The sequence below is a fragment of the Sparus aurata genome, chromosome 9 (assembly GCF_900880675.1).
Source record: "Sparus aurata chromosome 9, fSpaAur1.1, whole genome shotgun sequence".
Classification (NCBI taxonomy): domain Eukaryota; kingdom Metazoa; phylum Chordata; class Actinopteri; order Spariformes; family Sparidae; genus Sparus; species Sparus aurata.
This window is the reverse complement of record NC_044195.1, coordinates 3,734,517-3,756,882: the sequence shown is the minus strand read 5'-3', so window position 1 is coordinate 3,756,882 and position 22,366 is coordinate 3,734,517. Positions and strand designations below refer to the sequence as shown.

General features: G+C 41.5%; 1 protein-coding gene across 1 annotated transcript in view; it reads right to left on the bottom strand.

The window, feature by feature from the left end:
* Nucleotides 1–21,797, bottom strand: part of trappc10 (trafficking protein particle complex subunit 10) — a 101,383-nt gene extending 79,586 nt beyond the window's left edge. The window contains exon 1 of the mRNA XM_030427711.1: nucleotides 21,616–21,797. Coding sequence (XP_030283571.1) covers nucleotides 21,616–21,676 — 61 coding nt within the window. The 5' untranslated portion in view covers nucleotides 21,677–21,797. The remainder of the gene's footprint in view (nucleotides 1–21,615) is intronic.
* Between the last annotated feature and the right edge of the window lie 569 nt (nucleotides 21,798–22,366).

Here is a 22,366-nt window from a genome sequence, read left to right as displayed (position 1 = left end):
TAATTAGGGCCCGAGCAGGTAGACCTGCGACCTGCTCGGGCCCTATTGTAATTGGAAGGAAAGAAATTTTCTTCTCCAAGTTTGACTGCAGTTTTGGATGCCTGAACATACCCAAAAACTCACCAAATTTGGAATATACGTCACATCCAGCGAAAATTATGATCCTGCATTGTCACTGGGCATGGTCGTGACCTGCGGGCTCTGTAGCGCCCCCTAATGTTCTTCCCTGCCTTCCACATGTGCGTAGACAAACGAAATTCGGTACGCAGATTCCTCATGACCAGACGCACAAAAAAGTCTGGGGGGCCCATACTGTCACTCCAACAGGAAGTCAGCCATTTTGATGTGTGGCGGCATTTTTCCCAAATTCATGCCTACTTTGAAAATTATCTTGTCATAGAGCTTTAACACCACAGTCTTCAAAATAACTCAGTTATCTTCTTCATGCCTTGAAGAACAAAAGTTATGGAAATCATTCTGCTGCGTCAAACTCGAGTGGGCGGGGCGGTGGAAACAATTTTTTTCCCTCGCCGTCAAGCATCAAGACTTTATAACTTCAACATACAATTTCCTATCCACACCAAACTGCTCATAAGTGTAGAGACTGTCTCCATGAATACATCTCTGCATCAATACTAAGTCGGCCATTTTGATTTTGACCGCCATTTTGAAATATTGTCAATCTTCGTACTTAAATTATCTTCTCCTACAGATGTAACACCACCGACTTCACAGTCACTCAGTATCATCCTCTGACCTTGAAGATGAAAAGTTATGGAAATCTTTATCCTACGTCATACCTGCTGGCCGCAGTGGAGCGGTCAATTCAAATCCTTCACCGTAAAGCATCATGTCCTCATAATTACTTCATACAATTTCCTATCTTGGCCAAATCTCTCAGGAATGTAGAGGGAGTCGCCCTGATGAGATCTGTGTTGTCATGGGGCGTGGCCGTGACCTGCGGGCTCTGTAGCGCCCCCTATTGTGATGCCCCGCCTCCTACATGCACGTAGAAGGACGAAAATTGGTACGCACATTCATCATGACCAGACGCACAAAAAACCCATTTGGATTCATACTCTCAGTCCATCAGGAAGTCAGCCATTTTGATGTGTGGCGGCGTTTTTGACAAATTCATGCCTACTTTGAAAAATATCTTATCCTAGAGCTTAAACACCACAGTCTTCTCATTCACTCAGTGTCTTCTTCATGCCTTGAAGAACAAAAGTTATGGAAATCATTCAGCTGTGTCAAACCTGGTGGGCGTGACGGCGGACGCCATTTTTCCCCTTTGCTGTCAAGCATCAAATCCTTATAACTTCCACATACAATGCCCCATCTCCACAAAATTCCTCAAATGTAGACAGTCTCGCCCTGAATACATCTACACATCCCTTTAAAGTCGGCCATTTTGAATTTAGCGGCCTTTATGAAATATTGTCCGACATCATACTTTGACTTCTTCCCCTTACAGATTGGACACCACAGACTTCACAGTCAGTCAGTATACTCTTCGGACCATGCCAAAGACAATCTAGGAAAATCTTTAGGGATGTCCCGATCCGATTTGTAGGATCGGGATCGGAGCCGATCTGGGCATTTTTCCGCTGATCGGAATCGGCAATTTTGAACGTGGACCCAAGCCCGATTATTTTATTTTTTATTTTTTTAAACGTCAGAGCACAATTTGTGGCAGAACGCAGACGCGCGCACGGCGTTACTCTGGCAAACCTGTGAATAAAGTGTCTGCAGTGTGGAAATAACTTTAATTAAAACTGCAAGCAGTGATGAATGGGCCCTCGCAGTCCACGCGCGCGTCGGGGCGTGCTGCCGTCCAAACGCGCTCCGCCTTAAGCCACATTGCTTGATCGTTGTTCACGGAGGCGGCAACCGCCTGCGTTTGGGACAGTGCATGTGGGGGGTGAATATCAGCCTCTTCTCCCAACGTGTGTTTGTAACGCGCTAGGTTGCCCCTGCCAGTATCAAGCGCTTTCAGGTGAAGTCAGAACAACTTCCTGCAATCCACAGAAACCCAAATGGACTGCAGGTGAATGACTTCTAAAACATTTAGTAATCGGGTACATTTTGACAATCGATTCTGCACTATTACGTTGTGTGAAGTGTTACGGCCTTCTCTTTGCCTTTGTCTGGAATTCAGGCATGGACACCTGTGTTTTTGCAGGGAATAGATTTGAAGTGGGACAGAGAGGGGGGGGTTGTGGCTTGCAGTAAACTTCCTCCGCCCTAAATTCGAACCCGGGCCCACTGCGTATGTGGCATGCACTCCAACCACTAGACTACCGGCACAGCTAAGACACTGCCTTCTGTTGTCACCGTGAAGGCAGGAAGGCAGCGCATCATAGGGGAGGATGGAAGTGGAATGCCACAGATTTAGATAGGTAGTGGAGTGCAGCCAAGTGTGATTCTTCCTTTTGGAAAAGGACAGCAGTCAAGTGACCAGGTTTGACCAGCGTCCTGCAGTAGCTGTGTTTAACCACAGAACTCACTCAGTTGTTTCATATCGCAGGGGAAGCCACTTCGTTCATCGCGGAAAAGTTGGGCAGAATCACAACTACACACATCTTGTTGTGTGCCACATTGACAGGGCAGACACAACACGCAAATGGCATTCTTAGCAAATTGGCTTATTTGAAAATTGTGTGCTGTGGCTCACTACCACTCACTTATCCATTATGTGGCTCTACCCATTACCCTTCAAATATGCCCTGTTGTAACGTGCAATGTAGACAAAACTACCTGCAAATGCCATGTACATCTGACTATGTTTGTCATTACTGCACATAAATGAGTGTAGAATAATGCTTCACCTGCCTTCTTTCAACAATGTATTTATGGCTGTCTATCAGTGTCAAGCTTTTGATCTAAGTTCTGCTTTGTTTGCTAGTTTTTATGAATGAATATGATGAATATGCAGCTGACTTACTGGAATTGAATGGAATTACTCAGAGGTTATTCAGACAGGATACATGTGCCTTGAAAGACAACAATGCCATCTAGTGGCGACTTGCATCACGTTCACCATAAATTCATGTGCTTCTAAGCAAAATTGACCACTTCCTGTTGGAGTGAGAGTGTGAGAGTAAATGAGTAATTTGCGCGTCTTGTCATAACACACATGCGTGCCAAATTTCATAAATGTATATGCATGTAGGGCGCCAACATTGATTGAGATAATACTTACCTCATGTTTCCAGTGGGTTTCCAGTGGGTGGCGCTATTGATATGACACAGTATTGATGCACAGATCTATTCAGGGCGACTCCCTCTAGATTCCCTCTAAATTTGGCCGAGATAGAACATTGTATGAGGAAGTTATGAGGACACGATGCTTTACGGCGAAGGATTTGAATTGACCGCTCCACTGTGGCCAGCAGGTATGACGTAGGATAAAGATTTCCATAACTTTTCATCTTCAAGGTCAGAGGATGCTACTGAGTGACTTTGAAGTCGGTGGTGTTACATCTGTAGGAGGAGATAATTTAAGTACGAAGATTGGCAATATTTCAAAATGGCGGCCAAAAGCAAAATGGCCGACTTAGTATTGATGCTGAGTTTGTTTGGGGAGACAGCCTCTACAGTTACGAGCAGTTTGGTGTGGATAGGAGATTGTATGTTGAAGTTATAAAGCCTCGATGCTTGACGGCGTGAGGACACAATAGTTTCCACCGCCCCGCCCACTAAAGTTTGGCGCAGCTGAATGATTTCCATAACTTTTGTTCTTCAAGGCATGAAGAAAATTACTGAGTTAATGTGAAGACTGTGGTGTTTAAGCTCTAGGACAAGATAATTTTCAAAGTAGGCATGAATTTGTCAAAAATGCCGCCACGCATCAAAATAACTGACTTCCTGTTGGACTAAGAGTAAGCATCCAAATGGGTTTTTTGTGCGTCTGGTCATGAGGAATATGCGTACCAATTTTCGTCCTTCTATGTACAAGTAGGAGGCGGGGTATCACAATAGGGGGCGCTACAGAGCCCGCAGGTCACGGCCACGCCCCATGACTACACAGATCTCATCAGGGCGACTCCCTCTGCATTCCTGAGAGATTTGGCCGAGATAGGACATTGTATGAAGAAGTTATGAGGACACGATGCTTTACGGCGAAGGATTTGAATTGACCGCTCCACTGTGGCCAGCAGGTATGACGTAGGATAAAGATTTCCATAACTTTTCATCTTCAAGGTCAGAGGATGCTACTGAGTCACTTTGAAGTCGGTGGTGTTACATCTGTAGGAGGAGATAATTTAAGTACGAAGATTGGCAATATTTCAACATGGCGGCCAGAAGCAAAATGGCAGACTAAGTATTGATGCTGAGATTTGTTCGGGGAGACAGCCTCTACAGTTACGAGCAGTTTGGTTTGGATAGGAAATTGTATGTTGAAGTTATAAAGCCTCGATGCTTGACGGCGTGAGGAAAAAATGGTTTCCACCGCACCACCCACTAAAGTGTGGCGCAGGTGAATGATTTCCATAACTTTTATTCTTCAAGGCGTGAAGAAAATTACTGAGTTAATTTGAAGACTGTGGTGTTTAAGCTCTAGGACAAGATAATTTTCAAAGTAGGCATGAATTGGACAAAAACGCCGCCACACATCTAAATGGCTGCCTTCCTGTTGGACTGACACTAGGGGTCCAAATGGGTTGTTTGTGCGTCTGGTCATGAGGAATCTGCGTATTGAATTTCGTTCTTCTACGCACTTGTGGGAGGCGGGGCTGAACATTAGGGGGCGCTACAGAGCCCGCAGGTCACGACCACGCCCAACGACATTAAATTATCAAATTTTTCGCTTAACGTGACGAATGTTCCAAATTTGGTGAGTTTTTGGGTATGTACAGGCTTCCAAAACTGCAGTTAAAGCGCAACGGAAAAATAATAACCAAGAATTAAAACTGCAAGCAGTGATGAACGGGCCCTCGCAGTCCGCGCATGCGTCGAGGCGTGCCCCCGTCCACACGCGCCGCGGCTTAAGCCCCGTTGCTCGGTCGTTGTTCACGGCTGGCTTGACCACAGTCACTGCACTGGGCTGTGTGAGAAGATAGACTCAGGCTCTGCATGATCTGTTGCTGCTAAACAGACAGCGCTGCGGGCAACAGTTGGCCTGTGGACTGTTGTTTGACCACTAATGACGTTACTTATTATAACATAGCATTGCACTAGCACATAGCAAGCCTCTGTACTTAGGTCATTCAGTGTGCAGGGCCATTGGCTAACGTTATTAGCTAGCCTGCCTAACAATCTGACGGCGTTAGATATCTAACACCATCACACAAATTAGTCAACGTGAACTAAGTTAGCAAGCTTCATGTTTAATTGAAATATCAAACAGAGTAGGCAAATAACATGACACCAATCATTTTAATGCTGTAGTTAACAACTCCAGCACCACTGCTCCCTGGCTTGCTGGCGGCCATGACTTCCTTGTCAGAAAGACGTCGTTGGTGTAGCCACTTTTCACTCAAACATGTCTGACCAATGGGGAAGCACCCGCCCACTGCGGGATGTTTGTGTCAAAATAATTCAATTTAAAAAACACGACTTCAAAACTTTTTTCACTTCATTCAAAGAAAAAATCACTTCAAATCGAAAAAAATATTTTCAATAAAAAACAACAACACTTCAAATTATTTTAGAAATTTTTTTAGGGGGGGGATTCAATTTTATTTTTGCATTTGAACAGTTTTTTCTTTGATTGAAAATATTTTTTTTTGATTGAATCAACTTTTTTGGGATTGAATAATTAAGACACAAATGTCCTACCCATAATATGGCCCAAACACAAAAGAGATTACTTCAATCAAAGAAAACATTTTCAATCAAAAAAAGTGTTCAAATGCAATTTTTTGAGTCTCAAATATTTTTTGCATTTAAAAACTTTTTATCTATGATTGAAAAAGGTTTTTTTGTTGATTGAAGTGATTTCTTTTATGGGAATTTTTTTGTTGTTGTTTGAAGCCACTTCTTTTTTGATTGAATTATAAAGACACAAATGTCCTACCCATAATAACACAAAACAGTATTACTTCAATCAAAAAAGTTGCTTCAAACATGAAAAACATTTTCAGTCAAAGAAAAACAGTGTTCAAATGCATTTTTTTGAGTCTCAACTATATTTTTGCATTCAAACACTTTTTTTCTTTGATTGAAAAGGTTTTTTTTTGATTGAAGTGAAGGTTTTTTTCATTGAAAATATATATTTTGATTGAAGCAAACTTTTTTTTGATTGAATAATGAAGACACAAATCTACCTTCATAGGAATGCAGGACCACGGATGTGTTTGGGGTAATAACAAATACAGAGTTGTTGGACCTCGGACAGCTGTGTGACATTGATGAAAAACAATATAATATGGGGCTTTTATCCAAAGAAATCACTCAGTTGTTTAAAATGGCAGGGGAAGCCACTTTGTTCATCTTGGAAACGTTGGTCGGAAACACAACTACACACATCTTGTTGTGTGCCACACTGAGAGGGTAGACACAACACACAAATGGCATTCTTAGCAAATTGGCTTGATTGAAAATTGTGTGCTGTAGTTTACTACCACTAACTTATCCATTATGTGGCTCTAAACATTACCGTCCAATTATGCCATGTTGTAATGTGCAAGTCAGACAAACCTGCCTGCAAATGCCATGTACATCTGACTATGTTTGTCATCACTGCAGATAAATGAGTGTCAAATGATGCTTCACTTGCCTCCTTACCAAAATGTATGTATGGCTGTCTATGAATGTCAAGCTTTTGATCTAATGTCTCCTTTGTTTGCTAGTTTTTATTCAATAAAGTGCATGCAGCCACATTTTGAAGTTTCAATAAAATCTGATAAATATGAGGCTGACTTCCTGCAATGGAAATGGAATTATCTAAAGGTTATCCAGAGGTTACTGAGCACAAAAGATACGTGTGATTTGAAAGACAACACTGCTATCTAGTGGCGACTTGTGTCACTCACAGCTTGTAGGAGCCCTAATGGAATGAGATTAAAACTAATTTATGTTTCCAGTGGGTAGGGCTATGGATATGACAGTGTATTGATGCACAGATCTATTCAGGGCGTCTCCCTCTAGATTCCCTCTAGATTTGGCCTAGATAGGAAATAGTATGAAGGAGATATCAGGACTCGATGCTTCATGACGAAGGATTGTTATGGCGGGCTCCGCAACTGCCAGCAGGTATGACGTAGGATAAAGATTTCCATAACTTTTCATCTTCAAGGTCAGAGGATGCTACTGAGTGACTTTGAAGTCGGTGGTGTTACATCTGTAGGAGGAGATAATTTAAGTACGAAGATTGGCGTAATTCAACATGGCGGCCAAACGCAAAATGGCAGACTAAGTATTGATGCTGAGATTTGTTCGGGGAGACAGCATCTACACTTACAAGCAGTTTGGTGTGGATAGGAAATTGTATGTTGAAGTTATAAAGCCTCGATGCTTGACGGCGTGAGGAAAAAATTGTTTCCACGGCCCCGCCCACTAAAGTTTGGCGCAGCTGAATGAATTCCATAACTTTTGTTCTCCAAGGCATGAAGAAAATTACTGAGTTAATTTGAAGACTGTGGTGTTTAAGCTCTAGGACAAGATAATTTTCAAAGTAGGCATGAATTGGACAAAAACGCCGCCACACATCTAAATAGCTGACTTCCTGTTGGACTGACACTAGGGGTCCCACTGGGTTTTTTGTGCGTCTGGTCATGAGGAATCTACGTATTGAATTTCGTTCTTCTACGCACTTGTGGGAGGCGGGGATAAACATTAGGGGGCGCTACAGAGTCCGCAGGTCACGACCACGCCCATTGACAATGCAGGATCGCTATTTTCGCTTAACGTGACGCAAATTCCAAATTTGGAGAGTTTTCGATTATGTTCAGGCATCCAAAACTGCAGTCGATGTCGGATCGGAATAATAATAATGACGAAGAATAATTCTTCCAATTACAATGGACAGTAATTGTCGATGACCTGCTCGGGCCCTAATAATCCTTCCAATTACAATAGGGACCTCACAGGTCGATGACCTGCTCGGGCCCTAATAATTCTTCCAATTACAATAGGGACCTCACAGGTCGATGACCTGCTCGGGCCCTAATTAGAAAGCGAAAGCAGTCCAACGGCAACATGTAACATCTGCTATATGGCCGTTTTGCGGAGCTGCATTTTACTACTCATTTGATACAGCATATACAAAACAAAAACTCAAAGAATACAACGTGTTCACCCGAGAGTACAGGCAAGGAGACCAAAGCAGCAAACAGTCGCGGATACTTTCAGTTATGAGAAATATCCTCAGCGACATGTCCACAAATATTACAGAGAGGGTCATCAAATTAATCGCTCTGGAAAACCAGCTCATCTCCGTGGTAGAGGATCAGGGTTTTCTTCGTCACCTGGAGTTTTTGAATCCCCGGTATGCCCTACCATCTCTGCATTACATTTATTCCACTTTCGAGTTAGAACATGCCGGTATATGCGCACTAGTTTCGTGGGTCTCATACAGCAGAGCATGTAAAGCAGGCAATCCAGGAGATGCTGAACGCGTTAATAGAAAAGCAACGTGTCCACGTCATTTTATGTGACAACGTAAAGTACATGAAATAAGCAAAGGATAATGTGGAGGTACCAAGCGTGAGCTGCGTCTCACACACACTTCAGCTGGCTGTACACGAGGGTCTGCTGTCACAGTGCAGCATCACACACTCACCTGCTAACACAAGGAAGGTGGAGGCCAATGTTGCAATAGCATATGCAGAATAAGAAAGAGCCATATTAAAGTATATACTTTGTTTCAACAAAATAATAAAAACCTATTAAGGAACAGCTTAGATGCAGGTACTTTTTTTCTTAATGCAGCTGTATTATCTAGGAAAATATTAGTTAAGGCTAAGTATCGGATCGGGACTCGGTATCGGCAGATACTAAATATTAAAGGACTCGGATCGGGATCGGGGTAAAAAAAACCTGATCGGGACATCCCTAAAAATCTTTATCCTACGTCATACCTGCTGGCAGTGGCGGTGCCCGCCATTAAAATCCTTCGTCATGAAGCATCGAGTCCTAATAACTTCTTCATACTATTTCCTACCTCAGTCAAATCTCTCAGGAATCTAGAGGGAGTCGCCATGAATAGAGCTGTGCATCAATACTGTGTCATATCCATAGCGGCACCCACTGGACACAGGAAGTAAGTTTTATCTCAGACAATTTGGGCTTCCTACATGCACGTACATGAATGAAATATGGCACGCATGTGTGTTATGACAAGACGCACAAATAACTCATTTAAACCCATACTCTCAGTCCAACAGGAAGTGGTCAATTTTGATTAGAAGCACATGAATGTATGGTGCAAGTGATACAAGTCGTCCACTAGATGGCATTGTTGTCTTTCAAGTCACATGTATTCTGTTTGTTTAGGAACCTCTGATTAACCTCTGAATAAATCCATCCCATTACAGGAAGTCAGCCTCATATTTATCAGTTCTCAGGGAGACGCAAGCCCCGACGGCAGCATGCCCCGACATGCGTGGACTGCGAGGGCCCGTTCATCACTGCTTGCAGTTTTATTTGTCTTTACTTTTACTTAGCATATACCTTAAACACTTCAAGCTGAAAACTAATGATGGTTATATAAGAGCAGCTGCATGCTGGTGTGATAAGCTGTATGTTTTACATTCAATTTACGTATGATCCAATTAGTCGACTAATCGAAAAACATAATCGGTGACTAGTCGACTATCAAAATAATCGTTTGTGTCTCACACAGACTCACACAAAGAAAGACTCACAGACTCATACACAGACTCACACAAAGACAAACTCTCACAGACTCACACAAAGACAGACTCACACAAAGACAAACTCTCAGACTCACACACAGACTCACACAAAGACAAACTCTCACAGACTTACACAAAGACAGACTCACACAAAGACAAACTCTCACAAACTCACACAAAGACAGACTCTCACAGACTCACACACAGACAAACTCTTAGACTCACACACAGACTCACACAAAGACAAACTCTCACAGACTCACACAAAGAAGGACTCACACAAAGAAAGACTCACACAGACTCACACAAAGACAGACTCACACAAAGACAAACTCTCACAGACTCACACAAAGACAGACTCTCACAGACTCACACAAAGACAGACTCACACAAAGAAAGACTCACACAGACTCACACAAAGACAAACTCTCACAGACTCACACAAAGACAAACTCTCACAGACTCACACACAGACTCACACAAAGACAAACTCTCACAGACTCACACACAGACTCACACAAAGACAAACTCTCACAGACTCACACACAGACGCACACAAAGACAAATTCTCACAGACTCACACAAAGAAGGACTCACACAAAGAAAGCCTCACACAGACTCACACAAAGACAAACTCTCAGACTCACACACAGACTCACACAAAGACAAACTCTCACAGACTCACACACAGACTCACACAGACGCACACAAAGACAAATTCTCACAGACTCACACAAAGAAGGACTCACACAAAGAAAGACTCACACAGACTCAAACAAATACAAACTCTCACAGACTCACACAAAGACAGACTCTCACAGACTCACACAAAGACTCACACAGACTCTCACAGACTCACACACAGAATCACACAAAGACAAACTCTCAGACTCACACACAGACTCACACAAAGACAAACTCTCACAGACTCACACAAAGACAAACTCTCACAGACTCACACACAGACGCACACAAAGACAAATTCTCACAGACTCACACAAAGAAGGACTCACACAAAGAAAGACTCACACAGACTCACACAAAGACAAACTCTCAGACTCACACACAGACTCACACAAAGACAAACTCTCACAGACTCACACACAGACTCACAGACGCACACAAAGACAAATTCTCACAGACTCACACAAAGAAAGACTCACACAGACTCACACAAATACAAACTCTCACAGACTCACACAAAGACAGACTCACACAAAGAAAGACTCACACAGACTCACATAAAGACAAACTGACACAGACTCACACAAAGACAAACTCTCACAGACTCACACACAGACTCACACAAAGACAAACTCTCACAGACTCACACACAGACTCACACAAAGACAAACTCTCACAGACTCACACACAGACGCACACAAAGACAAATTCTCACAGACTCACACAAAGAAGGACTCACACAAAGAAAGACTCACACAGACTCACACAAAGACAAACTCTCAGACTCACACACAGACTCACACAAAGACAAACTCTCACAGACTCACACACAGACTCACACAGACGCACACAAAGACAAATTCTCACAGACTCACACAAAGAAGGACTCACACAAAGAAAGACTCACACAGACTCACACAAATACAAACTCTCACAGACTCACACAAACAAACTCTCACAGACTCACACAAAGACAAACTCTCACAGACTCACACACAGACTCACACAAAGACAAACTCTCACAGACTCACACACAGACTCACACAAAGACAAACTCTCACAGACTCACACACAGACGCACACAAAGACAAATTCTCACAGACTCACACAAAGAAGGACTCACACAAAGAAAGCCTCACACAGACTCACACAAAGACAAACTCTCAGACTCACACACAGACTCACACAAAGACAAACTCTCACAGACTCACACACAGACTCACACAGACGCACACAAAGACAAATTCTCACAGACTCACACAAAGAAGGACTCACACAAAGAAAGACTCACACAGACTCAAACAAATACAAACTCTCACAGACTCACACAAAGACAGACTCTCACAGACTCACACAAAGACTCACACAGACTCTCACAGACTCACACACAGAATCACACAAAGACAAACTCTCAGACTCACACACAGACTCACACAAAGACAAACTCTCACAGACTCACACAAAGACAAACTCTCACAGACTCACACACAGACGCACACAAAGACAAATTCTCACAGACTCACACAAAGAAGGACTCACACAAAGAAAGACTCACACAGACTCACACAAAGACAAACTCTCAGACTCACACACAGACTCACACAAAGACAAACTCTCACAGACTCACACACAGACTCACAGACGCACACAAAGACAAATTCTCACAGACTCACACAAAGAAAGACTCACACAGACTCACACAAATACAAACTCTCACAGACTCACACAAAGACAGACTCACACAAAGAAAGACTCACACAGACTCACATAAAGACAAACTGACACAGACTCACACAAAGACAAACTCTCACAGACTCACACACAGACTCACACAAAGACAAACTCTCACAGACTCACACACAGACTCACACAAAGACAAACTCTCACAGACTCACACACAGACGCACACAAAGACAAATTCTCACAGACTCACACAAAGAAGGACTCACACAAAGAAAGACTCACACAGACTCACACAAAGACAAACTCTCAGACTCACACACAGACTCACACAAAGACAAACTCTCACAGACTCACACACAGACTCACACAGACGCACACAAAGACAAATTCTCACAGACTCACACAAAGAAGGACTCACACAAAGAAAGACTCACACAGACTCACACAAATACAAACTCTCACAGACTCACACAAAGACAAACTCTCACAGAAGGACTCATAGACAGACTCTCACAGACTCACACAAAGAAAGACACATACAGACTCTCACAGACTCACACAAAGAAGGACTCACAGACAGACTCTCACAGACTCTCAGACACAAACCTGTTTTGTTTTTCACTGTTCTGTAAACAATTAAATAAAATTAAATAAATAAACAAGTCTTTTTTTTTTTTCTTTAAACGTTATTTTCATTTTTTCGTGGCTGGGCCACTAAAATTACACATGGGGCCAGTAAAACTCGAATCTACTGGCCAAGGGGGCCAGTAAGAAAAAAATGCAATGTTGGACACTGTAATGTATAGCCAGGTGACGAAGAAAACCCTGATCCTCTACCACGGAGATGAGCTGGTTATCCAGAGCGATTCATTTGATCACCTCCTCTGTAATATTTGTGGCCATGTCGCTGTCTCGAGGATATTTCTCTTTCCTTTTGAAAGTATCCCGACTGTTTGCTGCTTCGGTGTCTTTGCCTGTATTGTTTGAGTTAACTCGTTGTATTCTTTGAGTGTTTGTTTTTATATGCCTTTTCAAATGAGTAGTATTAAATGCAGCTCCGCGAAACGGCCGTATAGCAGATGTTACGTGTCGCCGTTGGACTGCTTTCACTTTCTAATTTAAGTTATTTCCACACTGCAGACATTTTATCCACAGATTTGCCAGAGTAACGTTACATGCACGTCTGCGTTCTGCCACAAATTATGCTCCCACATAAAGAAATAAAAATCGGGCTTGGGTCCACATTCAAAATTGCCAATTCCAATCAGCAGAAAAATGCCCAGATCGGCCCCGATCCCAACATCCCTACCATGTAGCATGCGATTAATAGTCTTTAGCCAGGCATTTAGCAAAGTTTACCTAGCATAACATTAGTGTAATTTGAGAACGCATATTTATTTTTTTGCAATGCATATCAAACACACCACCATCTTTGGGATTGTCATTCAGTAGAATTCAGCAGAATGTAGGCTGCAGTCTCTCACACACATTAGGTGAGGTGTGTGATGTGCAGTGGGACAGAAAATGGCTCTTGATAATGTGAAGTCTGAACAACTCATACTTTTAGTGTTACTGCTAGAGCTAGCTTAGTGACCGCTGAATGTGACAGAAGCTACATGACAAAATGAACTGGTGTTTTGATTGCATTTATGTCAGGATGCAAAGGCATGGACGATATTTGCCAGTAAAATACAAAAACGTTTTGTGGTAGACAAAATGCTCTCGTAACCATATTTAAGTTGTATTCAATTAAATGGTAAAAAATGTTATGTCATCGTAAAGGAATTATGCTTAGGGCACCAAAATGGCTAGCAGCGGTACTGTCTGTGATTGTGTGACTGAACCCAAGTAACAAGTAAATAAACAACACTGCTCATCCTAGGGCTGCTCAATTATGGCAAAAATCATAATCACGATTATTAGTGTGAATGCATTGTTCTTCTGGAGTTTATAATTATTCTTCCGTACGTTTTTTGGCACTTTTCAACTCCTTCAAACTTTGACCGATTCAAACCATTCAAATATCAAAATGTTCAGCTCTTTAAGGACATGATGGCTATTACTTTTGGCTTTTCTAACCATTATACTTTTGGAAATATTCAGCTTTTAATGCAAAATTTTCCCCATTCATCCTTATGGGGATTTTTTCAAATTTCATTCTGCTATAACTTCAGCATACGTTCAGCTATTCAAACCATTCAAATATTCAAATGTTCAGCTCTTTCAGCTCTTTCAACCTTCTGCTTTTCAACTTTTCAACTTTTTCAGCTATTCAGCTTTTTCCAAAAATAATTTAACATTGATTCAAATGGAAAAAGCTTCAAATCCTCTTCAAAACTCATCGACTTTCAACCTCTTCTTGTTCCTCATACGTTGAGCGAGAGACACAATTCAAACTTTAAATGAATCACAAAAACTTGAACTATTGACCTTGTATTCAGTTTCTAAAAATCTTGTACGGTTTTGAAATGGTCGCAGTTTTAGTTTTAAGGATTTTAAGTCCGTCTTCTGAGTTTAGAATGGGTGTGTATTGCGTGAGCTAGAGTGCATGACATCATCAACTGCCGCACCCTTTTTTTTTGCTTCAGCTTGATTTGGATCCCACATCTTGTACTTGACATAGACAATATAGGCATATAAATGTAGGAAATCTTGTTGGGTTTCAGCTGATGGTCTCATTTCAGCTGTAGGACTTACGGTTTTGGATTTAGAAAACCAAGAGCGACAAGCACTCCTGAATGTTCCCCATAAGCGGCAATGTTAATTTTGAGCCAAAATTTCTGGAGGATCGCAGACGGTACATGTTTTGTCTCTCGCTCCTGTGCCCTCATTATGCACTCTACAGAAATAAAAATAACATGGGTGCGTTCAGCAATGTCTCCTGTTACTCAACATATAACATGTTTTGGCGATAACTATAACAGTTTTCTCAAGAATCGCAGGAGTTTGTCCGGCATTCTCCCATTCATTCCTTATGGGGACATTTTCGTCTGTGTTTCTGCTCCTGCTGCAGCATGTCTGCAGCCATTTTAACCTCTTTCTGCCTTTAACTTCTCACCTGTCAGCCTTTTTTTAACCTTTTTAACCTCTTTCTGCCCTCTTACTCTACAACTTTTTGGCCTTTTCAGTCTTTTTTTCACCTTTTTAAGCTCATTCCACCCTCTTACTCTACAGCTGTTCATATGTTTTCACCTTTTAACCTCTTCCAGGCCTCTTACTCTACAGATTTTCATATTCTTTTCAACTTTTTAACATCTTCCAACCCTCTTACTCTACATCTTTTTACCTTTTCATCCTTTTCTCACCTATTTGAGCTCATGCACCCTTAAACTTCTTTACCTTTTCATCCTTCTTTCACCTTTTTAACCTCTTCCAGCCCTCTTACTCCACAGCTTTTCATGTTATCACCTTTTTAACCTCTTCCAGCCCTCTTACTCTACATATTTTCATATTCTTTTCACCTTTTTAACCTCTTCCAACCCTCTTACTCTACATCTCTTTACCTGTTCATCCTTTTCTCACCTATTTGAGCTCTTACACCCTTGAACTTTTTCACCTTTTCATCGTTTTTTCACCTTTTTAACCTCTTCCAGCCCTCTTAATCTACAGATTTTCATATTCTTTTCACCTTTTTAACCTCTTCTAGCCCTCTTACTCTACATCTTTTTACCTTTTCATCCTTTTCTCACCTATTGAGCTCTTTCACCCTTAAACTTTTTTGCCTTTTCATCCTTTTTTCACCTTTTTAACCTCTTCCAGCCCTCTTACTCTACAGCTTTTCATCCTTTTTCACATTTTTAAACTTTTTTAGTCCTCGTCAGCCTTTAACTTTTCACCTTTTTACCTTCTTTCACCTTTTTAAGCTCTTTTAGCCCTGTTACTCTACAGCTTTTTAGCCTTTTTAGATATTCATCTTTCTGCCTTTTCAACTCCTTTAAACATTCAACTTAATGTTCAGCTCGAGAAACTGTTCAGCTATCAAAATGTTCAACTTTGTTAGCCCATTAAACCTATTACCTTTAAACCTTCCTGCCTTACCAGCTCTTTCAAATATTCATCTTTCTGCATTTTCAACTTTTTCATACATTCAGCTTTATATTCAGCTAGATAAACTGTTTTGCTAGCAAAATGTTCAGCTTTGTTAGCCCATTCAACCTATTACTTTTAAGCCTTCCTGCCTTTTCAGCTTTTGAAAAATTCAGCTTTTTCTACAAATTCCCGACCATTCAACCTTATAGTTTTATGCATTTTCGGCAGTACGTTCAGCAGATTTCGCTTTAGTCTTCAGCATTCACACTGTATTTTCGTAGGAAATGCAAATGTTTCTAGTTTTGATTGATATTGTAATCACGATTATGAAAAACGATTATTCATTGATTTGAGAACAAGCACTCATTGAACTTTGAACTCTGGTATTTCTTTTAACACTTTAAGTTTGACCTGAAAAACAAGAAAAATGCAAATAAATAACAGAAAAATATATCAATGAAATGAATTGAATAATATGTAAAAATAAAAAATAAACACTATTGCGGTGTGGCCCGACCATAGGTCCACTGTGGTGGCTAAATATAACGCTGTTGACACTGGTGACGTGATGATAACACATACCGCTTGTCAATGTGTTTATCAGTTTATTGAACCCCGGGTCACTAACGGTGTTGATAGGGCACGTCTTTGACAATCATGTATGTGACGGCATCCGTCATTTCTTTATGTCTGTGGGAGCTGGGTGGATATGCGGTGGCATTGTAACGTTCCGATTCAGACTCCTCGAAACTATAGTGTTTCAACACCACAGAATTCGCTTTACCTTTCTTCCCGACCAAAGGCTGCATTTCTGCCATCTTCTACCGTCTTCTTCTACATGTTTTTTCAAAACACAAATCGGCAACACGCACCGGCAACACACACCGGCGTGAGTGACAGCGAACATTTTCAGGCGGGGGCGGGGCGGAGTGCACAGGTGGAGATGGAAGGGTTCGCTGCATTTACCACACAAGACACGGCTTGCGGCAGAATGATCGTTTTATTACGATTATCTTGTTTTCATGATCGAGGGAAGCCAAAATCAAAATTGAAATTCAATTAATCGCCCAGCCCTAGCTCATCCCCAGTAAAACCAGACGGTGCAGAGAGTTGCATACTCATAATACCCATACTCACACCTGACATCTGTAACCTTCCTCATAGAGCTTTGACAGACTGGTGTTTTTTGCATCAAACTTGAGGCAACTGGTGACTTACACAGTGAACCTTACAATATAGTCCAAAGCCGATATTATCAGCTGATACTGGCCTATCACAGATACATCTGTATCGGTGTACATGTTGTCTGATATATGCCAGTATTAAAGGAGTCATCACCTGGAAATCACAATTTCTCTTGTTAAATCATGCATATTGGTGTTGGACCTCTGTTGAAACTTGCCTGAAAAGCTGGAGTTTGAAAGCGGCTTATTTTTTTCGCTTTGGCTGTTTTTCCGAACAGGAATAGCGCACAGTAGTGCGCGTTCCTAAAGCACGAGATTTTGACTCTGCTCCTGTGGTGACATTACCACAGGAGGCTACTTGCATATGCATCGGCTCACAGCCGTCCTCAGCCAGAGTGAGCACGCCGAATCTGCTTATTTCTCTGTCATTTTCACGCCATACATCGTGACCGCCAGCATTAAAACTCAGGTCTTACATGTAAAACACGAGTGTGAAAAGTAAGAAGGAAAAAAATAAAAGATTTTACCATTCAGAGACATCCTGCTGTAAACGTGTCTCTTCCACCGCCTCTGCCTCTTCACTCTCCCGTTCGGTTTCCGACTCCGGCTCGTACATAAATGCCTGAATTCCGTAAGGTTCGTCATTTAGTGTGTGTGCCATGACAGCGGGCTGTTTATGTTTTGGAGTCCGTGTGTGCATGCAGGCTCGCCCCCCATTCCGGCGCTGTCCTTCCTGCGGCCAATCAACGCGCGCCTCATTACATATTAATACAATGCACATCCGGACCGGTCAAAACCTCGCGCATAATCTCGCATGAGAAAGTCGCGGTATGAAAAAGTGTCAAAACAAGCTCTATGTTTGATTTTTATTTTTATTTTTTTCTTCTAATAAGTTTTAAGAATTGATCCAAAGCGATCCAAGAGGGACTAGATATGTAAAAAACCAGGTGATGACTCCTTTAAAATTTTGGATTTCGCAAAAAAAAAAAAGTGTGTGTATAATGGCGATATCAGACTTTTTTACTCCCCAATATTCAATATAATCAGCATATTCTGACATGCAAGTAAACCTTTTTACTTGACCCCTAGTTTGCCTCTCTCATTTAATAACAGTTGAGAATTTGTGTCAATAATTATGCTGGACTCTCGGAAATAGGTCACTGTTTGAAAAATCTTCACAAAAAGAAATCTTCCCTTATTAATTCAATAAAACGTTAATCCATCGTGTTCATAATATTAATAAAAGACTATTCTGTATACTAGTGAAAAAAAAAAAAAAAAAAACTTCCCCCACAATGTAGCAGATTACAATTTTTTTCTTTTACTTGACATGACAAAGTTTGCAACAGGAAAAAAGTTAGATGATGTCAGATTCAACACGAAAACACTTTTACACAAAAACACAATACGTGCAATACATGTGCGTTTTCAAAACGCACATGTTTTGCATCGTTTTGGCCAACTGTCCTAACGGATCCTGAAAACGCAGCGCCCGAAAACGCACTTTTCTGAAAACGGGTCTCAGGGTGTAAAAATCCGAAAACGCAGTCCTCCCGTTTTCATGTGGACAGCGAATCCGCATACTTTCCAAAACGATTACGCCATCGCCCCACCCCTCGATCTCTTGCCTCCGACCTCTGAACCCTGCAACGTCTCATAACAACAACAACAGCGGACAACAAGCTTGTGTTAATGTTTCTTGCAACTTACTCTCCTTGTAGTTGAGTGTGAGTCGTAGCAGCAGTTCGACCTCATTATCGGTCCACACAAACGATTCTGGTTTCCTTGCACTAGCCATTTTCATCTTCTTCTTCTTGTTTTCGGATTCTCCTTCTACTGTCTGTTTGTAAACAGCGCGCAAGCTTTATGCGCATGCTCTGTCTCTTCTTCTCCGTTTTTGGTGAACTAGTGCAGTGCCCGTAAGAAAAGTGTATTCCAATAAAAAAGTGTGAGGTTAAGAAGCTTTTTCATGGATGGCCAAATGAGGCTGTGTTTGAAGGTGGGACGTCAGGGATATTTAGGTTTCTTGTGAAATCTGATATTCCAGGGTATAATTGGCTGTTTTTGACTATTTTTGATTTTGCCATTATATTTCATCTTAAAAGCCATTTACTTGGTGTCATTATTTTCAGCACAACCTCACATGTGTGACTGTACAGTATTTTTTTTTATTTTGACATACTGTATTAACACAATGGACCTAAAATCACAAAAAAAAACATAAAATCCGAGTAGAAAAAGTTAGATTTTTTTTAACCACAAATATGTACCATTTTTGCTGAATAACAAGATATTGACTAGAACAGAATAAGAAAAGTCACTCATCTTAAGGACATCACGTAGGCTATTGCAGTTTGTAGAGAAGGTGCACTCGATTTGCTTACCAAGCTGTCCAGGAATGATATTAATATTATTAATTTGTATTTCGTGCGCACATTATACCTACTTCGTGGCCACAAATTAGTATTTTGTGGCCACAAATTTGTATTTCGCGCGCACGTTATAGCTATATTGTGGCCACAATTAAAATGTTTTTTTGACCATGTCATGTCTGGGGCTCCGTAGCATATAGCCTAAATAGGAATATTAATGTTCCTTCTGTAACGTGGTCAGTGCAGGGGAAGGTTATGGTCCGCTTTCAGTGGCGGTAGCTCCGGTTAGCTCAGACGACACGGCAGGCAACATGTGGGATTTCCGCACATACTTTTATTCCACTGTAACTTACAGACTATACCAAGCCAGGTCGCTACGGCACTAGTTATCACACGCATACATGCCTTGACACACATAGGCCGAGGATCCTACACCTATACATCACAATATAAAATAAAAGGGTGGTCTTCACTCCGCTGGCGGCATTGCTACGCATGGTGGAGCGGAAGCACATCAACTTCTTCTAGGTACAGGTTACATTATCCACTTAACAAAAGGAGGCGCCACCTAGTGGCGCTACATTCAATAACTCCGACTGTTACACAAAAGGGTTATTATATTCTGCCATATTCATACTTCAGAGTGAACCTGAGTGAGCGGAGTGAGAGAGGTGGAGAGGAGCACTGCGCATTGAGCAGACTGAGAGGGATGCTGCGATCACACAAACGCTGTGAAGAAATACAAGTGATTTGCTGAACTTATAGAAGAGAAACTACAACAAAAATATCGATAACATCGCGCTAGTATCGATCCAATACCAATACTCACCTTTGTATCAATACTATCGATATTTGGATCGATCCACCCACCCCTAGTTTTCAGTGGATCCGTGTGAACGCAAATATTCTTGAAATGATGCCGAGGAAGACGGAGAAAAAAAAGATCGTTTAGGTACGTGTGGACAAGGTCTTAGAGAAATAGGCTGAAATTTGGCATCATTGGTTGCACTCCTTGGGGACCATGGAATTAACTCTGTGAACTGCTCATGTTTGTTACAGAAATTGTAAGTGATGCATATTTCTGAATCTAATCATAAGTGAAAAAGTAACACATATAACAAGATTATTATTATTTCAGAAAGCACAAGTTACACCCGAGTTGGGATGCCAGATAACCCCTCAGGAAACCCAGGATCCCACTTGGAGTAACACGCGGCCTAAGTTTTTGATTCCATTTACAAATCTCGCTGGTTAACTGCCACAATTATTATATCCTGTATACTCCGACTTCGCGGTGCCTCTGTCCACCCCGGTACATGGGGGACCTTCGGACCACTCTGTCCTAAAAATGGAGCAGGAGCTTGCCACTGCCAGAGCCGGCTCTTAAAATAACCTCTCCAAGAAGCCTTCGAAGATTCTATGGGATTTATGAATGGCAATATGACCCCGCGGCCAATGCATCATGTAGCGACTACTGTCTGTAGCGCCAACAGAGTTAGTTGTGTCTGTCGAGTAGGGAACAAGGTGATATCCTTACCAAAGCGACTGCACTCAGCCGTGACGTCTTATCGTTAGCCAACATTAGGCCTTTAACTCATTGTAACTACCAGCTAACTCAAAGAGATACCGTTTTCTCGATAACATTCAGAACCGACATCATGGCAGTATCTAAGTATGAAAATATTATAGTCTTGACAAGAAGAAATTCAACCAACAATCGCCACACACACATACTCAGCGTCTCAAGGCTTGTTAATATAAGGGTACCAGCTAGCTTAGCTCAAACGAGCTAATAAAAATAGCTAGCTTGCTAACTGTCAAGACCAAACAAAATAAGAACGTCTCATTTTAAGAACCACTCACATGTCACAATCGGCTTGTTTTCCATAGTGTAGATAATAGGCTTTTCCTCTTGACACTCCATATGTGTTAGCGGTAGTACTCCATGAAAATGACATACAAACACAGGTTTCTTGGTAAGTGCTTGTGTATGCAATTGTGTTGTATCGATGGGGCCTGTGTCCCCTCTGCACTTCCGGGAAACACGTAAACTATACGTCATTAAAGGGCCGACCTGTGTTTTTTATGACACGTTACAGGTGTATTAGAGGTAAAAGTAAGCTGGTGGTGTTTCTTCCAGTAATGGAAAGTGTTAGAAACCGTTACTGCTACTTCAGTGAAAATACCCAGGTTCCACTGTATGTCCAGTTTTCCAATTTTTAACTTAAGTTTCTCAAATGTAGCCTACTACCAAAAGTAAAAGTAGTCATGGTACAGAAGAATAGCTCCCGGCAGTGTTACATTGTTAGATATTAAAATAGATTTCACCTGCAACATGTAGTAAAACAGCAACAAATATTGACATGACCTCATCTAATAATATATGAGGGACTAAGACACATAAAGGTAAGATAGGCATAAGAATATCTGAAAACATTTTAAAATCGCTGTTGACCTTTATGTGATAAACCTTTGTTTTTTTTTTTAGAAATCCCTTATTGCCTGCGGTCTGCTGACGTGCCCAGTGCCAAGTAACTCTGGCAACTGTGTTAGGGGACTGATCACAAAAAATTGATATCTGCAAACATAATTGCATTGAATTGCTTTGCACACT